Here is a 20,316-nt window from a genome sequence, read left to right as displayed (position 1 = left end):
TGGCAGAAGACTTATGTGTTAAGTTTCATAAAATCATTTGCTATTAGTAGATATATCAAGTTTAGAAATGTTTAGTCGTTAGTTCCGATACAAGGCAAGGGTTTAATATTTAATAGTATTTATTTTAGACCTTTTAAGCTCGAAGAAATAATTTTTTTGATTGTGTGAGTTATTAATCAGATTTTAATATAAATTTCTTCTTAATAGAGAAATTAGACTTAAAATTTTAAAAGTATTTGTGCAAATAAATTAATTAAAAAATTGAAATTTGTAAAAATTATCAGGATTGTCGTTGTGTTTTGTGATATTTTCACAATTATTTGAAAATTAAAATTTTTAATTTCTTAAAATGTATTATCGCTTCATCTTTGTAGAATCCTTGATAATGTTGTGACATCTTGTTTTAATTTAATTACTTAGAGCATTTGCAGCATTAAATAAGTTAGATGGTCTTAGGCATTTTGTCCTTTTATAAAATATGTTATAGAATATATAAAACATGAATAAAAATTGAATGAAAGTTTGTGAACTGAGAAAAAATTCCAAAATTGTTTTATTCTTATTTACCCCAAAAATTTTTGACTTACTAGCTGTTATTCATAAACAGCGATCGATACACTGATAAAAAAGTTAACTTAGTTCAGAAAAGAAAATTTTGAACCAAGAACACCATTCCGAAGAAAATATGTTTTTTGAGTCAAGAGAAAAAATTCTTTAGTCAAGAACAAGTTAACGAATCCTTCATGAAAATTTGATTTCCGTATTCTATAATACTAAAATAAATCTACTATTCCTTGTAATTAAAAAAGAAAATTTTGTTAATAAATTATAACATAAAATCCTAATACTGAAATAAGCATATGTCTGATAATTATTGGAATTTTTATCACAAATCAAGTATTGTAAATAATTTTTTTTTTATTTTCAAAATTTCTACTCGTTGAATTTTCTTGCTAAATTTTTTTCGTTATATTTTAATTGTTCTAAAAATCTAAAAATTTTTGAGATGTCTGTCAAATTCAGTATCACATAATTTTAACACTTTCGATATTTTCATTAGAAAAAATTACCAGTATTTAATTTTTGACTTGGTCAACAAACGAACATATTTTTTGTCTCACATCATAACAATCATATCAAAAAAAGAGGGTATTTTAAATTTAATTTTATAGAGAAATTTTTCAAAATTTTCTCAATATAAATAAATTATTAGCTATTTAACTAATAATTACAAATTTAAAGCAGTTTTGAATACTGAAAGAGTGATTAATTGGCATATAATTTGATTGAAAAACAAAATATTTCGCGCTTACTCTTTTCCGGTATAAATTACTAAATTAAGTAAATTGATTTTATAGTAACAAAATTATTTTAATTAAAAAAATTGCATTTATAATTTCTTAAAGCATCTAATGACAAAATTTTTTAAATAAATTTTTCTTGCTATAATTTATTTGTGACATTTAAAAGATACCTTTCAATTTCAGTATCATAAAAAATCTTTTTTAGTGGTAGATCAAAATATAGAAATTTATCTATTTATTCTTTTCCGACATTTCCTACTCTACCGATGACCCAATAATTACTTTTCCCCGGCAGGTAATAAAATTTCTTCTGTACCTACAACCATCATCATAACATTCTTCTAAGAATAAATGATCATATGAGAGAAAATATATTTACTACATTTGCAAATACAAGTCAAGTATCAAATGTAAACAAACGATCGTGTCCGCAATAATAAAGAAATTTTTAATATTTAAAGAAGAAATAACATAATAAATTTATTGTCAATTATGGCTGATACAAACGGTAAGTTATGACGAATATATAAAATATATATACTTTAAAAGTAACCTTTGTTTTTACAGTAAATTAAGTTGTAAGTGCAAAATAACCTAAAAAAAAACTAAAATATTTATTATGGTGAAATTAACAGACATTTGAAAATTTTTTTAATTATTATTACAAATCGATTATAAAAAAAAGTATTTTTAAATAATTTGCATATGTAATTCTTGTAAATTTCTAGATGTGAAATTTTTTTTTTTTCATAATAATTTAGTTCTAAAAAACCAAAAAATTGACCGACGTCTTTTAATTTCAGTATCATAAATCTTTGTAAATAATTTTATTTTTTATTAATAATATTAATATTTATTGTTAAAGTTAAATTTTTTTCAACAGAAATAGAAAAAAGTGTTTTAACAATAATACTAGACGTAAATCCTCTGCAGCGCTTGGTCAGAAATGACCCCAAAGTAATGACACAATGTATTGATGCAGTTATAGTCTTCGCAAATGCACATTTGATGGAATCGTCAACGAACGAGCTGGCAGTTTTAGCTTGCCATGGCCAGGGCGCTAAATTTTTATACCCAAAGCCCGATAAGCCGATTGAGATACGTCAGTTCGATGGCCAGTATGAAAAGTTAACTCTAGTTGAACGAACAGTTCGCTCTCAGTTACAGGAAACTATCAATGAGTTATTACAGTGTGGTAATTTGCGTAACGAAAGCTTAATATCTGGCGCGTTATCATTAGCGCTTTGCTATATATCACGTTTGGAGCGTGATAAAGCGCCCGGTGAAAAATTACATTCCAGAGTATTAATTGTTACGGGAAGTAATGACTCTGCGACGCAGTATATGAATTATATGAATATCTTCTTCACATCACAAAAAATGGTAAGATTTATTTTTACTTTTTATTCTTCTAAGTTTTATTTAATAATAATAATAATAATAATAATAATAATAATAATAATAATATAGTTTTAATTAAGTCTTGGATGAATAAAACAGCGTGCTTTTAAATACAATTATCTGCCCAGGCATAAATTAATATTAAATATTATAATTTTTTCACTATTTTTATTCATATAAACATCCAGTCAAACAAATTAGAAGCGTTGCTGGATTGTTTCAAATTCAATGCAGTGAGCGAACAATTTACTTAATTTCTGATGTTAATTAAACACGACGTATGTGAACATTAACTTTAATTTCATGCTAAATATTCAATGCAATTAATTCGCAGTCTTGACATTTATTTTCCACTATTCCAACAGAAGCATAGCTCCGAATTACCATACAAAATTATGTTAAGTTTGCATACTTTGTGTTAATTTCATTCAAGCCGTAACTGTAAAAAACAACACAATGATTTTATTGAAAAATAAACATATATCATCTTGAAAAAATTTTTGTATAATTGAAACTAGCAACCTTGCAGTCACTATGTGACTGCCGTGACTTGTGAGCTATGAATAAATAAAATTTTGCTTCATTAAATAATGAATTTTGTTAAATTGCACTGTACTTTCTTAACTATTAACGTTTTTGATGATATAAGCTCATCCCGATATTACACTCATTAAGCGCTTTCATTTGAGTACTCGCATGCATTTTTGATATATTTTTCATATATACATATACATAATATATATTTTAAAGATATAAGCTCATCCCGACGTTATACTCGTCAAGAGCTTTCATTTGAGTACTCACATGCATTTTTGAAATATTTTTCATATATACATATGGGGCATTCCACGCCAAATCGACCATTTTTGACCCTGACGCCTTTTGATTTGGCTGAAAGTTTACCATCCTTTTCTACCCTATCAAAAACGTCTCTCATAATTTTTTCAAATTTTTTTACCTAACCAAAAAAAATTTTTGAATTTTTCAAAAAAACCGCTTTTTTATTTTTAAATTGCCATAATTTTTTCAAAAATTCACTTATCGGGACGTTTTTTTTTTTCAAAATTTTTGTTATTAAATGTTCTTTTTGGGAAAAAATATAAAAAAATTATTCAAACCTATCTTCAACGTTATTTTTTAGATTTTTTGAAAAAGCTCCAAATTTCTCGATGATAACCATTTTTATTTTCTTTTTTCTTTCTTTCATATAAAACTTTGACATTTTCTACAAATCTCCTGAAGTTTTCAGAAAGGTATTTTTTCGATTTCTATTTTTTTTTTTAATCTTATTTTTCATAACACCGGTCCAAAAATTTCCGGGAATCCTCAAAAACAAGAAAAAAGTATAGCAGCAAAAGTTGAACATGTTAATCATCGAGCAAAATTAATTTTTTAAAAAACGAAAGAAAATTAAAAAACAATTGTTTTCTTATTTATTGCTTAAGGTAGTACTACCGTTACCGCAAGAGTCAAATCCCAAAACCTAACCTTATTTGATTAACGTAGTAGATTTCCCTATACTAAATCACGTTGGAGAAAGAGAGACAGAGACAAATTTTGAATGTTTTTTATTAATAAATATTTTCATATGCTCGGAAACCATACTGATTGTTCTTAAATATGTTCTAGATGTTATTATCTTTCGTTGTCTCAATTTTTATAAGAATCTGAACGTCCAGTTTTGTGAAATAAAATAAAGTCTGTAATTTTCCATAAGGATCAATGGTAAAGGCAAAAATATGTAAATATTAATATCTTTTTTTCAGGACTCGCCAGGCTTCCAAAAATTTTACTGCTTAATTATGATATTATAAAGTACCAATATGCCAAATTTCATTAAATTATGAACACCAATTCTAAAACCGGTAGTACTACCTTAATAAATGGTGAGCATTTAAATAAACAATCCTCCGATAATCTGAGTTATGGTTAAAACACTTTCATCAAATGGTTTAACACATGATTATAATGTCTCAAATGCAATAATTCTTAAACTAATAAAGGCATTTAGCTTAGCTAAGCAAGAAAATGTTCTTTAACTCAATATCATTTCTGAAGATGGCACTTGATCAGTTTTTTTTTATGAAGAAGATTCATAGGTCGCGCAAACTATCATTTCTCGAAGAAGTTTAGAGCAATTTAAAAATAAACTTGGACCTTCGCAAGGATTAATAATTTAAAAAGCAATTCTGAGAAGATTACTTGGTTAACTTTTAGTTCTATATTTTTTTTTGTTTTTAAAAAAATTAATTTTCTCGATGATTAACATGTTGAGCTTTTTTCTTGTTTTTTGAGGATTCCCGGAAATTTTTGGACCGGTGTTATGAAAAATAAGATTAAAAAAAAAAATTTTTAACTTCCCGCTAAGAAAATCTAAGATTTCCAAAAATCGGGAAGTTATTGGTTTTACCTCGTTTTGCAAAAATCGAGTTTTCATCAGATCTCGACGTTTGAAGTTCACAGGAAGCTTCCCTGACTATCCCCGCGAGGTTGTCACGGTGTGTGTGTGTGTGTGTGTGTGTGTGTGTGTGTGTGTGTGTGTGTGTGTGTGTGCGTGCGTGTGTGTGTGTGCGTATGTGTGCGTGTGCGTGTGTGTGTGTGTGTGTGTGTTTGTGTGTGTAAGTATGTAAACCACTTATAACTTTTGAACGGTCGAACCGATTTCATCGCGGTTGGTGCAATTTGAAAGGGCTTCGCCAAACTTAGATTTCCTGTTAATTTAAACCAATTCGGACCGATAGATTTTGAGAAATTTAGAGAAATCTAAAAAAAAATAGGAAAAAAAAATTTTTCAGAAGTGGTTTTTTTGGGATAACTTTTAAACGGCTTTACCGATCGATTTCAAAAACTAATCAGCTTTCAACCTCAAAAAACCACGTCGATCGCCGCCAATCCGTTCAAAATCGGTTGATTCGTTCGAGAGATATCGTGAACGAAAGAAAACCAAAAAAAGTGTTTTTTCGGAGTTACTCCGAAATTTCTAGTTTGACAAATTGAAACTTAGAAATTCTTCATGAGGCTTAAAAAACCGCGTAGAATGCCGCCATCCGCGTAAAAATCGGTATATTCATTCAAAAGTTACTGCGGTTTGAAAATTCAAAAAATAGTGTTCTATGAAACTTCTATCAGACTTTTGAGCTCAAGAGCTTAGAAAAGGTATCTTTTTAAGCTCGGAGAGCTCAAAACAATACACAGATTGTATTTTTGAGCTTGAAGAGCTCAAAAAAAGCGGCCAGGTATTAACGGAATTAGCGGGAAGTTGCAGGGATGGCCTTTAGGGTCAACCGTTTTCCTAATTTTTTTTTTTTTCAATTGAAAAAAAAAATAGAAATCGAAAAAACACCTTTCTAAAAATTTCAGGATATTTGTAGAAAATGTCAAAGTTTTATATGAAAGAAAGAAAAAAGAAATTAAAAATGGTTATCATCGAGAAATTCGGAGTTTTTTCAGAAAATCTAAAAAATAACGATGAAGATAGGTTTAAATAATTTTTTTATATTTTTTCTCAAAAAGAACATTTAATAACAAAAATTTAAAAAAAAAAAACGTTCTGATAAGTCAATTTTTGAAAAAGTTATGGCAATTTAAAAATAAAAAAGCGGTTTTTTTGAAAAATTCATAAATTTTTTTTGGTTGGGTAAAAAAATTTGAAAAAATTATGAGAGAGGTTTTTGATAGGATAGAAAAGGATGGTAAACTTTCAGCCAAATCAAAAGCCGTCAGGGTCAAAAATGGTCGATTTGGCGTGGAATGCCCCATACATATGATACATATAAATATATGAAAAATTGATGTGGGTACTCAAATGAAAGGTCTTGATAAGTGTAACATCGAGATGAGCTTATATCTTTAAAAATATCAATAGTTTACGAGATACAAGGTAATTTCTTAATTATGTATCTACAGATAGAGCATTTTCGAATGCATCCTAAATACTTATCATCATAAATTGACTATTGGTGAGAATGATATGAAACCTTGAAAAGGCACAACTCTAGGTCAAGATCTTTCTAATGATACCAAATTTAAACATAAAAAACCCATTTTATCATATAAATACATTGGCCACAAAATTTTGCTTATTCTCTTAATAATATAGATGATATTGAATTATTAAACAAATCAAATCATTTTTTTTTCTTTTTTATTTTTTTTTTTTTAAGGGAGTTGTGATAGATGTATGCAGTCTCGATCAAGAATTGACGTTATTACAACAAGCTTGTGATATTACTGGTGGAAATTATTTAAAAATATCTCAATTCGCTGGTTTGTTGCAGTATTTGTTGGTAAGTTTTTATGTTATATACTTAAAAACCGGTCCCATCTATTGCAGCTACTCAATAAATTATTTAATTATCTATTTTGTATCGGAGTGTTTTTTGCGAAATTTTCATTTGTCTAAGAAAAATTAGGAATGCAAGGAGAGAAAAAGATGAGACCTGTTTTTAAGTTATTTATATAATTAATGATCAATCCATTCTTTAAGGTAGTTGTCATGGTACAATATTCTCAAAAAATTAGAGATTATACGCGCCGCAAAAGTATATGAGCTTGTAGCTAAGTAATCTATAATTTTTACGCAAGACTGTACCCGTGGAGACGCAACCTATACAATTTTTTCTGTCCGACTCCGTAGACATATACTTTTTCATAAATTGTTGAACTTTAATCCGTTATTTATAAATAGTTAGACGGTCAAAAATTTTTTTAAATTTTTTTTCAAACTTACAACAAATACATTAAAAGACTGTCAGTTTTTTGAAAGTTTCTGACAGTTAGTTTTTTTTTTATAACTAAGAAACTGGTACAGAACTGCAGAGAGTGTATGCAATCAATGTTAAATATCCAATTATTAATTGAATTCGTCTCGGGTTATAGGTAGTCAATCGACTTTAAATTTTAAAGGTAATTGTATTATCGTGTCCTTAATAAGTATAAAAAAATTTAGAATTTTTGACAGTATGCCTTAACCACGACAACTACCTCAACACACATTTATTAGCTGGATCTTTCGGTGTGTACACTGTAAAAAATTTTTCAATTCTAGTAACATTTTAGGATACAAAAATTTTTTTAAATTAAATATCGAGTCTGGAAAAAATTTATAATTCATACATGAAAATACTATGATATTGCCTCGTAAGTTTAAAATGTATTTATTATAATTACCAATCTTTGTATCCACATGCTTTAAACTATCTTTAAACTAAGACAAAAACATGTTACAATAAAAATCCATATTTTAATAAAAATATCGAACTCTAGTATACTAAATTGACAAATTTTTGCAATTTCAGTTGATAAAATAAAATTTTCTACTTGAGACGTCTTTTTGGTTTTTACAGAGCCAAGTTTGTAAAATTACGTGACGTCCATTGACCATTATTACCAATTGTGATTTTTAAAGATGAAAAATTTAAATTACAAAATTTTTCATTATTCAATTCAATTTATTTACCAGTATTAATACATGATTTAGTCGTGTCCCATAGAGTTGAGAAATGTCAACTGTGTATGGGACTGGTTACAATATAAAATATAAAAATATAATATATAGGGTATAAATATAAATTTTAAAATATAAAAATTGAACGATATAAAAAATAATAACAAAATAAAAAAAATAATAACAAAAAAGTAAATCTAAATATAGGTGAAAATATTTATGTTTATCCCGAGGCAAAAATCCCTTCCTCCCTATACCAGACAGTTAGCTTTTCCCTAATATATTTTTTCTTTCCTGTTAGATTCTTTAAGCTAAGTGGCAACTCATTAAAATATCTGATTTTAGAATGACATTAAATCTTGTCTTTATTTTATATAAGTAAAATATTACAATTTAATAATTCTGATTTTTAATTAAACTAAAAAATTTGAAAATAAATTATACTTAGCTCAAGAAAAATAACACGGTTTTTATTAAACCAAACTAAAAAATAGAAGATAATTTTGAAATTTTCAATCAGTTTTAAATAAGAATAGAGTGATTAACAACAAATTCTTTCTATTGTAAAAAAATATTGAGGTGCTTTTTAAGATATTTTTGCGATAACTCTACTTTTACAATTATCTTCCAATAAAACAATTACAGCAATTTCTTCAAGCGTCCGCGTTTTTTTTTTCTTTACAATAAAATTAATTTTATTTAATAAATATATATTTATTTTAAAATTATCAAAAATTATTTCATTAATTTTAAAGTAAATTGGGAAAAATTTAAATTATGTCCAGAAAAGGATTTGACTCAAGAACTTTTTCAAATTGACAATTTAATAAATGACTTTTTTTTTTTTTTTTACAAAAGAATATCAATATCTGTTTCAATTATTATAAGCACCAGCTTAGGGGGTTACATAGGTTTACTCCGGGAAAAAAGGCATATTTTCAACAATTTTTTTTTTTTTTATAAATTATAAAATTTTCAATTTAAGAATAGAAATTTTTAATAGAACTATTTTTTTTTCTCAGTGTATAATTAATTTTATAAAAAATTGTTCAAAATGTTTTCAGTAAGTGATTATTCAATTACACTACAATTTTTTAATAAATTTCTCGATTCTGGATTATAAATATGCTATTAACGAACAAAAAAAATTTCAGTCACATCGCTGTTTCATATTTTTGCGTTTATAATTATACAAAGGAATTGAAAATAAAAAAACCCATAAAATATTCACACTATTGCTGCAGTCTGCTATAAAAGCATACTAGCAAAAAATATCACTAAAGCAGGGAAATATAGAAGAGTATAAAATTTTTTTCCTTTATAAATTCAATGTTATTTCGCCGAATAATATGTATCCTGAAGCATAAATACATTAATTTTTATTAACATTAGCTTTCCAATGCTTTCAGTTCTCAGTGAAACCATAAAAAATTTCAATACACTAATTGCGAATTTATGGAATAGCAATATGAAAATTAATAATTTTGTATTCTGTTTTTAGAATAAAAACCAGTAGCTTAGCAGCAACAGATACTTTTTTATTATTTAACTACATGTGTAAAAAAAATATGAGTGGGTTTTTTATGGAAAAAAACTATTATTTCACTTAAAAATTGATATAAAATTTTTCTTCCTACCTAATTGAGCCAGTAGACAATTATTATCGATAATTGTAATTAGATTCTCAAAAATAAAACGGTTACAAGTACATTAATTTCCTGACAAAGAGGAGATTAAATAGCATTTCCCGCTCGGTCGACAAACAATACGATTGCAGACGTGCTTTCCGGTATTGAACAGCGGAGAATTTTTTTTCTTTTATCTAAAAAAAACAAACGTGAGCTCTTTTCATTATATTAATGTACCTATATATTTTTAATATCACATAAAAAATTTTTATACTAAAATCCCAAATTTCCCAGGAGAAATATTTTTACTTTTATATTTTGTGGAAAATAGTTTTAGAAGCAAAAAAATTGAATGTCTCAGAAAATAGTTGTTTTTTTGTTAAAAAATCATCAGAATTTGAATCTTGCCAAGAGATTCAAATAATTTAAAATTCGTTTGATTAAATAATTGAAATATTGAATTACAGTGGGTATTTCTGCCAGATCCAGCAGTACGTACAAAACTAGTACTACCACCGCCAGTTAAGGTTGATTACCGTGCTGCGTGCTTTTGCCATCACGAGTTGATTGATATTGGCTACGTCTGTTCAATTTGTCTTTCAAGTACGTTTAAAAAATAAATTAACTTTATTGTTATTATCATTATTATTATTATAGCTACCAACTTCAACAATTAATTAAGCAATTCTCTACCTTCTATTTTCTATTGATCAATCCTATATTTTATTAATTTTCACTACACTCTCTTCAATAAGCTGCTTAACAATCACCCTCAATTTCAATTATTCGCATTCACTTTTAAATAATTAATTTTTTTTTTTTTTTAGTTTTCTGTAAATTCAGTCCGATTTGCACAACATGCCAGTAAGTACTCAGTTTTTTTTATTACAAATAATCGATTAGGTTAAAAATTTATGTGGAAATTAACTAATCCAATTTTTACAGCACATTATTCAAAGCACCGGCGCCAATTCCTGCGAAGATGAAGAAGAAAAAGAAGCACTCTGATGTTGTTCATTAATTATAAATTTTTTTTTTTTACTGTAAGTTTTACATAATAAATCATTTTTCAATTAAATATTTAAAAATTTTTATAACCCTGCCAAAAAATTCCATGGGATTTTTAGATGCTATACAATGAATTTTTTTTTGTTATACTTCTTTTGGCGCGTTATGAAAAAATAATAAAAGTGAATTTTAATGATGCTCAGGCACAGAGTGTATGACGTTAAAACTGCATGTTGAATTTGGCCATTGAATTAAATTAAAAGTGTGTTTTTATTTTACTGATTAATAAATCTTTATATTTATATAAAAAATTGGAGGGGTGTGTCCCTATATTTCACTTTGCAGCCAAAACTACGCATCGCAGACGAATAGTGTTTGTATGTGGCAATAGGTACAAGGCTCCCATCGTGCACTATGGTGGTTGCAAGTCGATAATTATAAGGGTGTAAAAGATACGGGGGTTGAGACATGTTAACTTCGAAAATGTGAGACTATCATGGATCTAAAATGGTCTGGATTGTTCTGAAAATTTCTGGAATGATCTAGAAAGCTTTAATATGCATACCAATATTCGAATCGGTTGAGAATATTCTAGAAAACTCTAGAATGATCTCAAAATTTCCAGAAAGATCTGGCAAGATCTAAAATCTACGTTTACATTCTGATCAAATGAGAATGGTCTAGAAAATTCTAAAATGATCTGAAAAGTTCTTAAATCTACGTTTGGATACTGATTGAATAAGAATGGTCTAGAAAATTCTAGAATGATCCAGAAATTTCTAGAATGATGTGGGAAGTTATAAAATCTATGTTTGGATTCTGATCGAATGAGATTGTTTTAGAAAATTCTCGAATGATCCAGAAAATTCTAGAATGATCTAGAGTAACTCCGAATAAATTAAAAAGCTTCAAAATGTATGTCAATATTCTTATCGGTCGAAAATATGTTGGATTGTTTTAGAAACTTTTAAAACATTATAAAAAATTAAAGGTTGGCAATAGCCTAATCGGCTCGGTACCTGCATTATGAAAGAGTGGGACCAGGGTTCGATTCCGGTGCGCACCAATATTTTTCAATGATTATAAACTAAGAATATGTGCGTTTCATTGCCATCCTCTGTACCGGTCGGGTTTTCTGTGGTTTTCCCATATAGTTATGGAGGTAAAATGTCATTATAGAGGTACCTCCATACTATTTAAGGCCGTAATGCAAATGCAGGTACTAATTATAACGCGTAAGTCGGCCACAGTCGCAGCACATGTGTGTCGGGCATGAAAGAAAAAATCCCGACATGCAGGGGGGTGGGGACTAAAAAGTGGTTGAGAGTTATAATGACGGGGTTGAGAGACTATATTGCGGAGAAAAAAGTGGAGAGACAATAATTCCCCACCCTCCCTTGTAAAACACTCTACAGTGATACAAGTAAAACCATCCTCAATTATAACCTCAAAAAACGTTTTAAAAAAATTTAAATATTAACAAATAACTGTTCTATTAAAAATAACCCAGCGAAGCGGGTGTTCACGGCTAGTTAACTAATATACGGACAAAACCCAAAAAATCCAATAAAAAACGTTGTTATTTTTGAAATCGATATGAAAGACAATAATAATAATAAAGTTAAATGTTAGCGATAAAAATTTTGGAAAAACTTTAAATATTTGAGATCAATTTTTTATAACTTATAAGTACACTGAAAAAAATAATCGGTAGAGGTTACCGATTTTTTTTTCGGTAGAGGCAACCGATTAAAATCGGTAGAGGCAAACGATTAAAATCGGTAGAGGTTACCGATTTTTTTTCGGTAGCAGCTACCGATTTTAATCGGTAACCTCTACCGAAAATTCGGTAACCTCTACCGATTTACATTTACCGAAGAAATAGTTTTTGGGGCCTATAACTAAAGTATAAATGACATGTCAACATGATTTTCATGTGACAGCAACATGATTTTCATGTGGTAGTAACATAATTTTCATGTGGCAGGCAATCCTTTATTTATAAGTTGATGTAACGTTTTCATTGATGTCGTTTTTTGTTGCTATTGCAACCACTTTGGCAACGATTACCATCATGAGAACGGTTAGATATTTTTAATTGAAATTTGTAAAAATATTGATTGATGAAATTTTCGATGATAAAGATTTTGTCCGAAACGTACTCAAACGACACGTCTCAATGAGAGTAACATCAGGATGAGTTTATATTTTAAAAAATGTCAATAATTAAGAAATGACGTTGTATTTTGTCCACTAATGATATTGTTAACGATATAAGCTTATCCTGGTGTGGATATAAGCTTATCCTTATATATGAAAAATATAAATGAAAAATATATCAAAAATGCATGTGGGTACTCAAATGAAAGCTCTTGATGAGTGTAACATCGGGATGAGCTTATATCTTAAAAAATGTCAATAATTAAGAAATGACATTGTATCTTGTTAAATATTAACATTTTTAAAGATATAAGCTCATCCCGATGTTACACTCGTCGAGACCTTTCATTTGAATGCCCACATGAATTTTTTTTATATTTTACATATTTTACAAATATGAAAAATATCATACATATGAAATGTATGAAAAAAATCGTGTGTGTACTCAAATGAAAGGTCTCAATGAGAGTCACATCAGGATGAGTTTATACTTAAAAAAATATCAATAATTAAGAAATGACGTTGTATTTTATCCACTAATGATATTTTTAACAATAAAAGCTCATTCTGGTACACTAATTATCGAGACCTTTCATTTAAATACTCACATGAATTTTTAATATGTTTTATATATTTCATAAATATGAGTAATATCGTATATATAAAATCCTTTATTAAAAAGTTAAAAAGCTTATATCGTTAAAAATATCATCAGTGTATAAAATACAACGTAATTTCCTAATTATTGAAATTTTTTAAGATATAAGCTCATCCTGATGTTACGCTCATCGAGACCTATCATTTGAGTACGCTTCTGTCAATATTTTTATCATATAAAATTTAATTAATCAATATTTTTACAAATTTTATTCATTATTATCTAACCGTTGCCATAGTAATCATTGCCAAAGTGGTTGGCAAAGCAATGAAAAGCGACAACTATGAAAACGTTACATCACCTTTTTAATAAAGAATTGCCTGCCGAATGAAAATCATGTTGCTGTCACATGAAAATCATGTTGACATGTCATTTATGCTTCAGAAATGAGCCGCAAAAAATATTTCTTTGGTAAATGTAAATCTGTAGAGGTTACCGATTTTTCGGTAGAGGCAACCGATTAAAATCGGTAGCTGCTACCGAAAAAAAATCGGTAACCTCTACTGATTATTTTTTTCAGTGTATTATTGCATGACTCATGATTCAAAACATAAGATAGATAGATAGATAGATATTAATTTTTTATGCCAAGGCTATAATGGCCGGATGGCAAATACAAAATTACATATTTAATAATATACAGTACAAATAACGATATACATTATTAACTCAACTACTTATTTTAATATTGATTGATTCAGTTTTAATTCTTTATTTGTAAATTTAGATTTTGATTTAACTGAGATGATAACTTAAAAATAACGTCATAGCTTACTTACAAAATTCAATCAACAATGCCCTACTTTGTTGTTAACAGTTTATATTTTTTGATTATTTCATACAATTTTCTAATAATCTTAAATCTTAAATGATGAACAGAGTGCTTTTCGATCGAAAATGTTTTTTCGCCTCATTTTGGCAACTTTTTATTGTTATACCCTTGTTAGTTCACCGAATTAAGATTTTCCATACACAGAAAAAAAGAATTATTTGTCTCAAATAAATCAATTTATTTGAGTCGTTTTTTTAAATATTTCTTTATGACAACCATATATATTTGGTAGAAGTAAATATAACAGTTGACTCGAATTATTTTATTATTTGTCAGAAATATATCATTTATTTATGGTAAAGATGCTAAGTTTGTCCGAAACCCATCTTTGGCATTAAAACTTTCAACTACTGCTCTCATGACGTCACTTGAACGTTGAAAACAAAACTTGAATGTTTTGATCGCAACTTAAGCTACATCGACGTTTCAAAAAATAGTTTATTTGCATACATAATAGTGTTTGCATAAATAATATTAATTAATAACTATTCATTAATTGGGGATTAAAAAAAGTCATACCTAACCTATATGGTAAGGTGCTTAAAATATAGGGATTGAGAAAGAACTGTAGAGGCAGCACTACTGCTGAAAGTGGAGCGCCCTGGTGTTATAAATATAAAGCTTAGTGATGTACACAATGTAATAATCAGTATTAGTTGACATTAAGAATGCAAAAAATAATTAAATTCGGGTTCTTGCCGGTCAAAAATACCCTTATTAGGGGTCAAAATGACATCAAGGGTAAAAAATTATTTGAGTAAGGACACGTTTTAAACGTTGTGGAAACAGAAGATTTAAATAAACATTCAACCATAACCTGCTCAGTTGTCGCTCAAACCAAAGTTTCCGAGGTGTACAATATAAAAATTCATGTTAGTTACTAATTATTCTAACAATTATTTTATACAATATTAAAAATATGACAAATCTGGCTACATCGAATCTTATTTAAAATTATTTTTAATGTTCATAAATTTACAAAATTTAAAATTAAATATAAACCTAGTAAAAAGTTTATGACATTAAAGTTAGCAGTCACTTAACCATTTTTTAATTTTTTTTAATAAATAAATTTGTTCCAAAAAATTATTTCTAAAAAATTTGATTTTTTATTTTTTTAATTTTCTAAACGTCAATTTTTTTTCTCATGCTCTTTGATTTAATTTATTTATTCACAAAATTCTTAAAATTATAAGATATCTGCTAAATTAATTTTCATAAAAGTTTCGAAGTATAGAAGTAAATTTTATTCCAGTTTTTAATGAAATAAAAAAACTTGACAGATTATTTATATTTTTAATATTAGTTATATTGTTTAAATAACTTTCAGTAACTTAAAAATTATTATTTTTAGCTTGACGATAATCGAAATATTATAAGTGCTAACTGCAACTGTAAAGCTGGAGTAGCGCAGCAATGCAAGCATATATGTGCCGCAATACACTTCGTTAACTCACCGGATTCTGCAGCTAGTAAAACTAGTCAATCGCAAGGATGGGGTAAACCCTCGCATCGGCAGCTTTTGGGTTATGACAAAGGGGCTCGAATTTCAACTTTATTTCCACCTCCTCCTTTATGTAGTAAAGCCGAAAAATTGACTCCGTTTCATGTTACTACTGAAAACTTGAAGGAGTTTGTGCCTTTTTCACCTTTATTTCAAATTCTTCAGTTTGAAGAGAGAAATCAGGTCGAGATTATTGCTGCTGAAACCTTGGCTGAAATTAAGCGGATGACAGATAAAAATAATTCATTAGAAAAAGCAAAAAAAGTCACTTTGGACATTTTCACTCTTCAACTAGTTAATAATTTACATGGTGTTGAGTGTGAAACGCTTAAACAATGGCATGATTTTTATCAAAATAAAGTCTGCTGTTATGTAGATAAGGCACTATCAATAAGTATTGGAACGATTGATCAGTCTGAAAAATCTGAGTGGTTTGAGGAAAGAAAGTTGCGTATCACTGCTAGCAATGGTCACAAAGTGAAAGGAAATCGTTTTGACATTGAGAAAATTATTGATGAGTTTTAGAATCCTAGTAAACATGAAACCTCTGCTATGAGTTATGGAAAAAAAAACTGAAGAAATTGCTCTCAAAGAATACAAGAAATTACTACAACCAAATTGGGAAGTAGTCAGAGTTGGTCTTATCGTTAATATTCCTCAGCCGTGGATGTCATGTAGTCCAGATAGTATTCTAATTTATGGGCCAAATATTTGGCAGAAAAAACTCATTGAAGTGAAATGCCCATATTCATGCCGTAATCAACCGATTTTCAACGAAGAATCACTGGAAATCCACGTTCAATACTTAAGATTCGATGAAAATGGATTGCACTTAAGCACAACTCACTCAATTTACACTCAAATTCAGCTTCAAATGTACGTCACAAACATTGCTTTTTGTGATTTATTCATCTATTCACCTATGGGTAGTGTTTTAATAACTGTTGGACGAGATGAGGCTTTTCTTAACAAAGTAATACCTGCACTCCAAAAATTTTACTTCCAACATTATCTTCAAAGATTATTTTCTATGCATTCTAAAAAAAACTAGATGCATTTTCTATCTGCAATATTTAAGATGATAATAATACTAATAATAATAATAATAATAATAATAATAATAATAATTATTATTATTATTATTATTATTATTATTATTATTATGATTATTATTATTATTATTGAATTAATAATGTTAATTTAACTTACCTTTTATTTGACAACTTAAATTATTAGTTTAAAAAAAAAAAGCTATGAGACTTTTGCAAAGGGCATAGCCGGATTAATATAGAAATTCTGCCCCCATGGCTTTTTTGACTCATACTTAGGTGGTCGATTTGGTATCGAATGAAAATAATTCACACCAATTTTTAGCTCTTTAACTCAAACGGTATTCGAGAATTTCAAAAAAACCTGTTTTTTCAAAATTATTTTTATTTTTATAGTAAAATTCGGAATTGATTAATGATGATCTTTTTCCTAATTCTTACGAGTACAAAACATGAAAAATCATATGATCATGATTCTCAAATAGAAAACCGATTTTTAACAGAGAAAAGAAAATTATTTTTTTTTTTTTTTTCCGCCTTTTTGGAAAAATTCACTCACCAAAATTCGTCAGACAATGTCTTTTATACTCCTCTATACTCAGGAATTTTTTTTAATTTTTAGAAATGTTGGTACACTTCAAAAAAATTAAAAACTCATTTTTTCAAAATCTTGCGTTTTAACAAACTTACATTTTTTTTAGTACACATAAATACGTAGAAAATTTTATTTTTGTTTAAAATTCACAATTACATTACTTCTCAATCTTTATACTAGACAACGATAACGTTAAAACTATGTTTTTCAAAATTTTGGCCAAGTTGGCACATTATAACGCCATCTATCGGGATTTTCTGTATCCATTTATTATTTCTTCTAAGGTTTCGCTTGTTTAGATAACCTAAAAACAAAGAAGCTTCTATGGTTGATGTCATTGTCTGAATAGCAGTTAACGCATTAGTTAATTCAGTACTTATATTGACAATATTTCTTCGTTCCACCATAAAATTATACTGGAGTATCATTTTTGTTATATTATCTTGTCTCATCTTTATGAGATACTATTTTTTGTCGTTAAATAGTGTCACAGTCGATTACAAAGACTCAAGTAAGTGAAGTTTTATATTTAATCAGTTTATATATGTCCAAATTCCTAATATATAATTTTAATATTGATGTTAGAATGGATTTTGATAAAAAATGTATCAATTGTAACATATATGTGCGTAAAGCAGTTGGTTATAAAAAAGTTGTTATGACAATTGATGAAGCTAATATTGCGACAGAAAAAATTGGAAAGAGAGTTCTTGTTAATGATGCCTTTTGTAGTAAGTGTCGAGTTATTTTAACAAGACCACCTATACTTAAGAACACTCAGGATTCATCTGCAGATCAAGTTAGTATCAAAAGTCAGCCAATTTTTTCTCAGTCTTCATCCACTACTGTTTCATCCGTATCATCATCTGAAGATCCTTCATATGTTATTGAAGAAAAAATGGAAGAAGAGTTAGAATTTGTGGAGTTGGGTTTTCCCCGAATCATATCGCCACATAAATACTGTTGCCTTTGTGGATTATCAGCAAATATCACAATTGTTCCATTTGAAGCACGCAAACAAGTATTTTCGACAAGACGACTCTTTATTCCTGAAGGAAATCGGTGTTGTAAAGATCACATTATAAAAAAGCGGTTTTATGATGAAGAAATTAACAATTTTCGGATTTATTCGAATACCAGTGTATTTGAAGTTCGTGATTTGGAAAAATTACTTGGGCAGCTGGCTATTGGCACTGATTCGTCTATAATTGATAAAATTGGAGATCACTCGTTTTCAGAAAAACAGTTGGAGGTATTTACGAGCCTTACCTGGGAAAAATTGATAAAACTTCGTGAAATGTTAACGTCGATGAGAAAATCAGTGAATCGTAATGTCATTCAAGCTCTCGTTATTTTTTTATTCAAATTACGAACAGGAAATTCAAATGCAGTGATATCTTCCATTTTTGGTTTAGCTCGGGAACAAATGGTATCCGACTACTGTGATGAAGTAATATCTTCATTTGAAAAAGATGTTTTACCTCAGTATTTCGGAATCGATGCTATTAGTAGGGAGACATTACTCGCCAATACCTCTAATACTGCTAAAGTGCTGTATCAAGTGAAAGATGACCAGTTGATATTCATTTGCGATGGAACATATATTCGTCATCAAAAAAGTGCAAATAACGAATACCAGAGGAAATCATATTCTGGTCAAAAGAAAGTTCCCCTGTGCAAACCATTCACGATATGTACTACAAATGGTTTCGTTATAGATATGCTCGGGCCATATACAGCTAATATGAACGATGCTGAGATTATGAGAATCATCTTAAGTGATCCCAATGGTCTGATCAAGTTGCTGAAAAAAGGTGACATTATTGTAGTTGATCGTGGCTTCCGGGATGTGATGGTATATTTAGAAAAATTGAGGTTTAAAGTGCTAATGCCTGCTCTCAAAGGAAAACGCAATCAACTGACCACAGATGAATCAAATGAATCCCGTTTTGTTACCAAAATCCGTTGGGTTGTTGAAGCAGTACATGGAGATATTAAGCAGAAGTTTAGGATTTTAGATCATAAACTAGACAATAAATTGCTTCCAAAAACTGGTGTTTTTTGTCGAATCGCTTGTTTTCTGCACAATGAATTTGGTAAGAGACTTGATTCTGATCTCGATCTTTCTGAAAAAATTATTGCCGCCATGAACTCAAAAAAGTATCAAGATACTACCTTAGCCTCAGAAGTAGAGACTAATCGTTGGGCAAGAAGAAAAGTTCCTTTTGCAACAATAACTTCAGATATGTTAACTGATTTTCCTGAATTAACGGAACAAGAACTCAAAATTCTATTCACGGGATCATATCAAATGTCTCAAGCTGTATCGTATTTAGCTAAAATGATGGATGAAAACGGAACGATAATACTTTATTATTTAAAAATTACACCTAATATTATAAAATTCAAAGTCAGATCTCGACATATTAATTCGAAGACATATCATTGTTTTGTTGAATATCAATCAGATAAGAACGATATCTCTGGAATAACTCGATATTGTTGTGATTGTGCAAATGGTAGACGTACTGTTGGATGTTGCTCACACATTGCTGCTATTATATACTATTTATCTCACGCCCGATACTTAGCGAAAATCGTAAAACCAGCTGAGATACTTAGTCGTCTGTTTATTGATGAAAAAATCAGTGTCGTCGTGAATGAAGACAGTGATGAAGACTAGCCTAATTGTTATTTTGATTAAAATTTTTATTTTTTCTGTATCAAAATT

The 20,316-nt window shown here is 28.5% G+C and overlaps 3 protein-coding genes across 3 annotated transcripts; all 3 read left to right on the top strand.

Annotated features, from left to right (window-relative positions):
• The first annotated feature begins 1,701 nt into the window (after window positions 1-1,701).
• Window positions 1,702-10,841, top strand: LOC123271603 (general transcription factor IIH subunit 3). The gene is made up of 6 exons (XM_044737985.1): window positions 1,702-1,812; window positions 2,188-2,687; window positions 6,869-6,991; window positions 10,247-10,382; window positions 10,607-10,643; window positions 10,725-10,841. The coding sequence occupies exons 1-6, from the start codon at window positions 1,797-1,799 to the stop codon at window positions 10,798-10,800; spliced, it is 888 nt and encodes a 295-aa protein (XP_044593920.1). The 5' UTR covers window positions 1,702-1,796; the 3' UTR covers window positions 10,801-10,841.
• A 3,898-nt stretch (window positions 10,842-14,739) lies between these two features.
• On the top strand, window positions 14,740-17,017 carry LOC123272254. Its single transcript, XM_044738952.1, has 3 exons — window positions 14,740-14,746; window positions 15,200-15,309; window positions 15,792-17,017. The coding sequence occupies exons 1-3, from the start codon at window positions 14,740-14,742 to the stop codon at window positions 16,464-16,466; spliced, it is 792 nt and encodes a 263-aa protein (XP_044594887.1). The 3' UTR covers window positions 16,467-17,017.
• Window positions 17,018-18,171: 1,154 nt separating this feature from the next.
• LOC123272253 lies at window positions 18,172-20,268 on the top strand. The gene has a single exon (XM_044738951.1). The coding sequence runs from the start codon at window positions 18,172-18,174 to the stop codon at window positions 20,266-20,268; it is 2,097 nt and encodes a 698-aa protein (XP_044594886.1).
• The last annotated feature ends 48 nt before the right edge of the window (window positions 20,269-20,316 follow it).

This window comes from Cotesia glomerata, linkage group LG9, assembly GCF_020080835.1.
Source record: "Cotesia glomerata isolate CgM1 linkage group LG9, MPM_Cglom_v2.3, whole genome shotgun sequence".
Classification (NCBI taxonomy): domain Eukaryota; kingdom Metazoa; phylum Arthropoda; class Insecta; order Hymenoptera; family Braconidae; genus Cotesia; species Cotesia glomerata.
The sequence above is the reverse complement of the archived record's forward strand: the minus strand, read 5'-3'. Positions and strand labels throughout refer to the sequence as shown.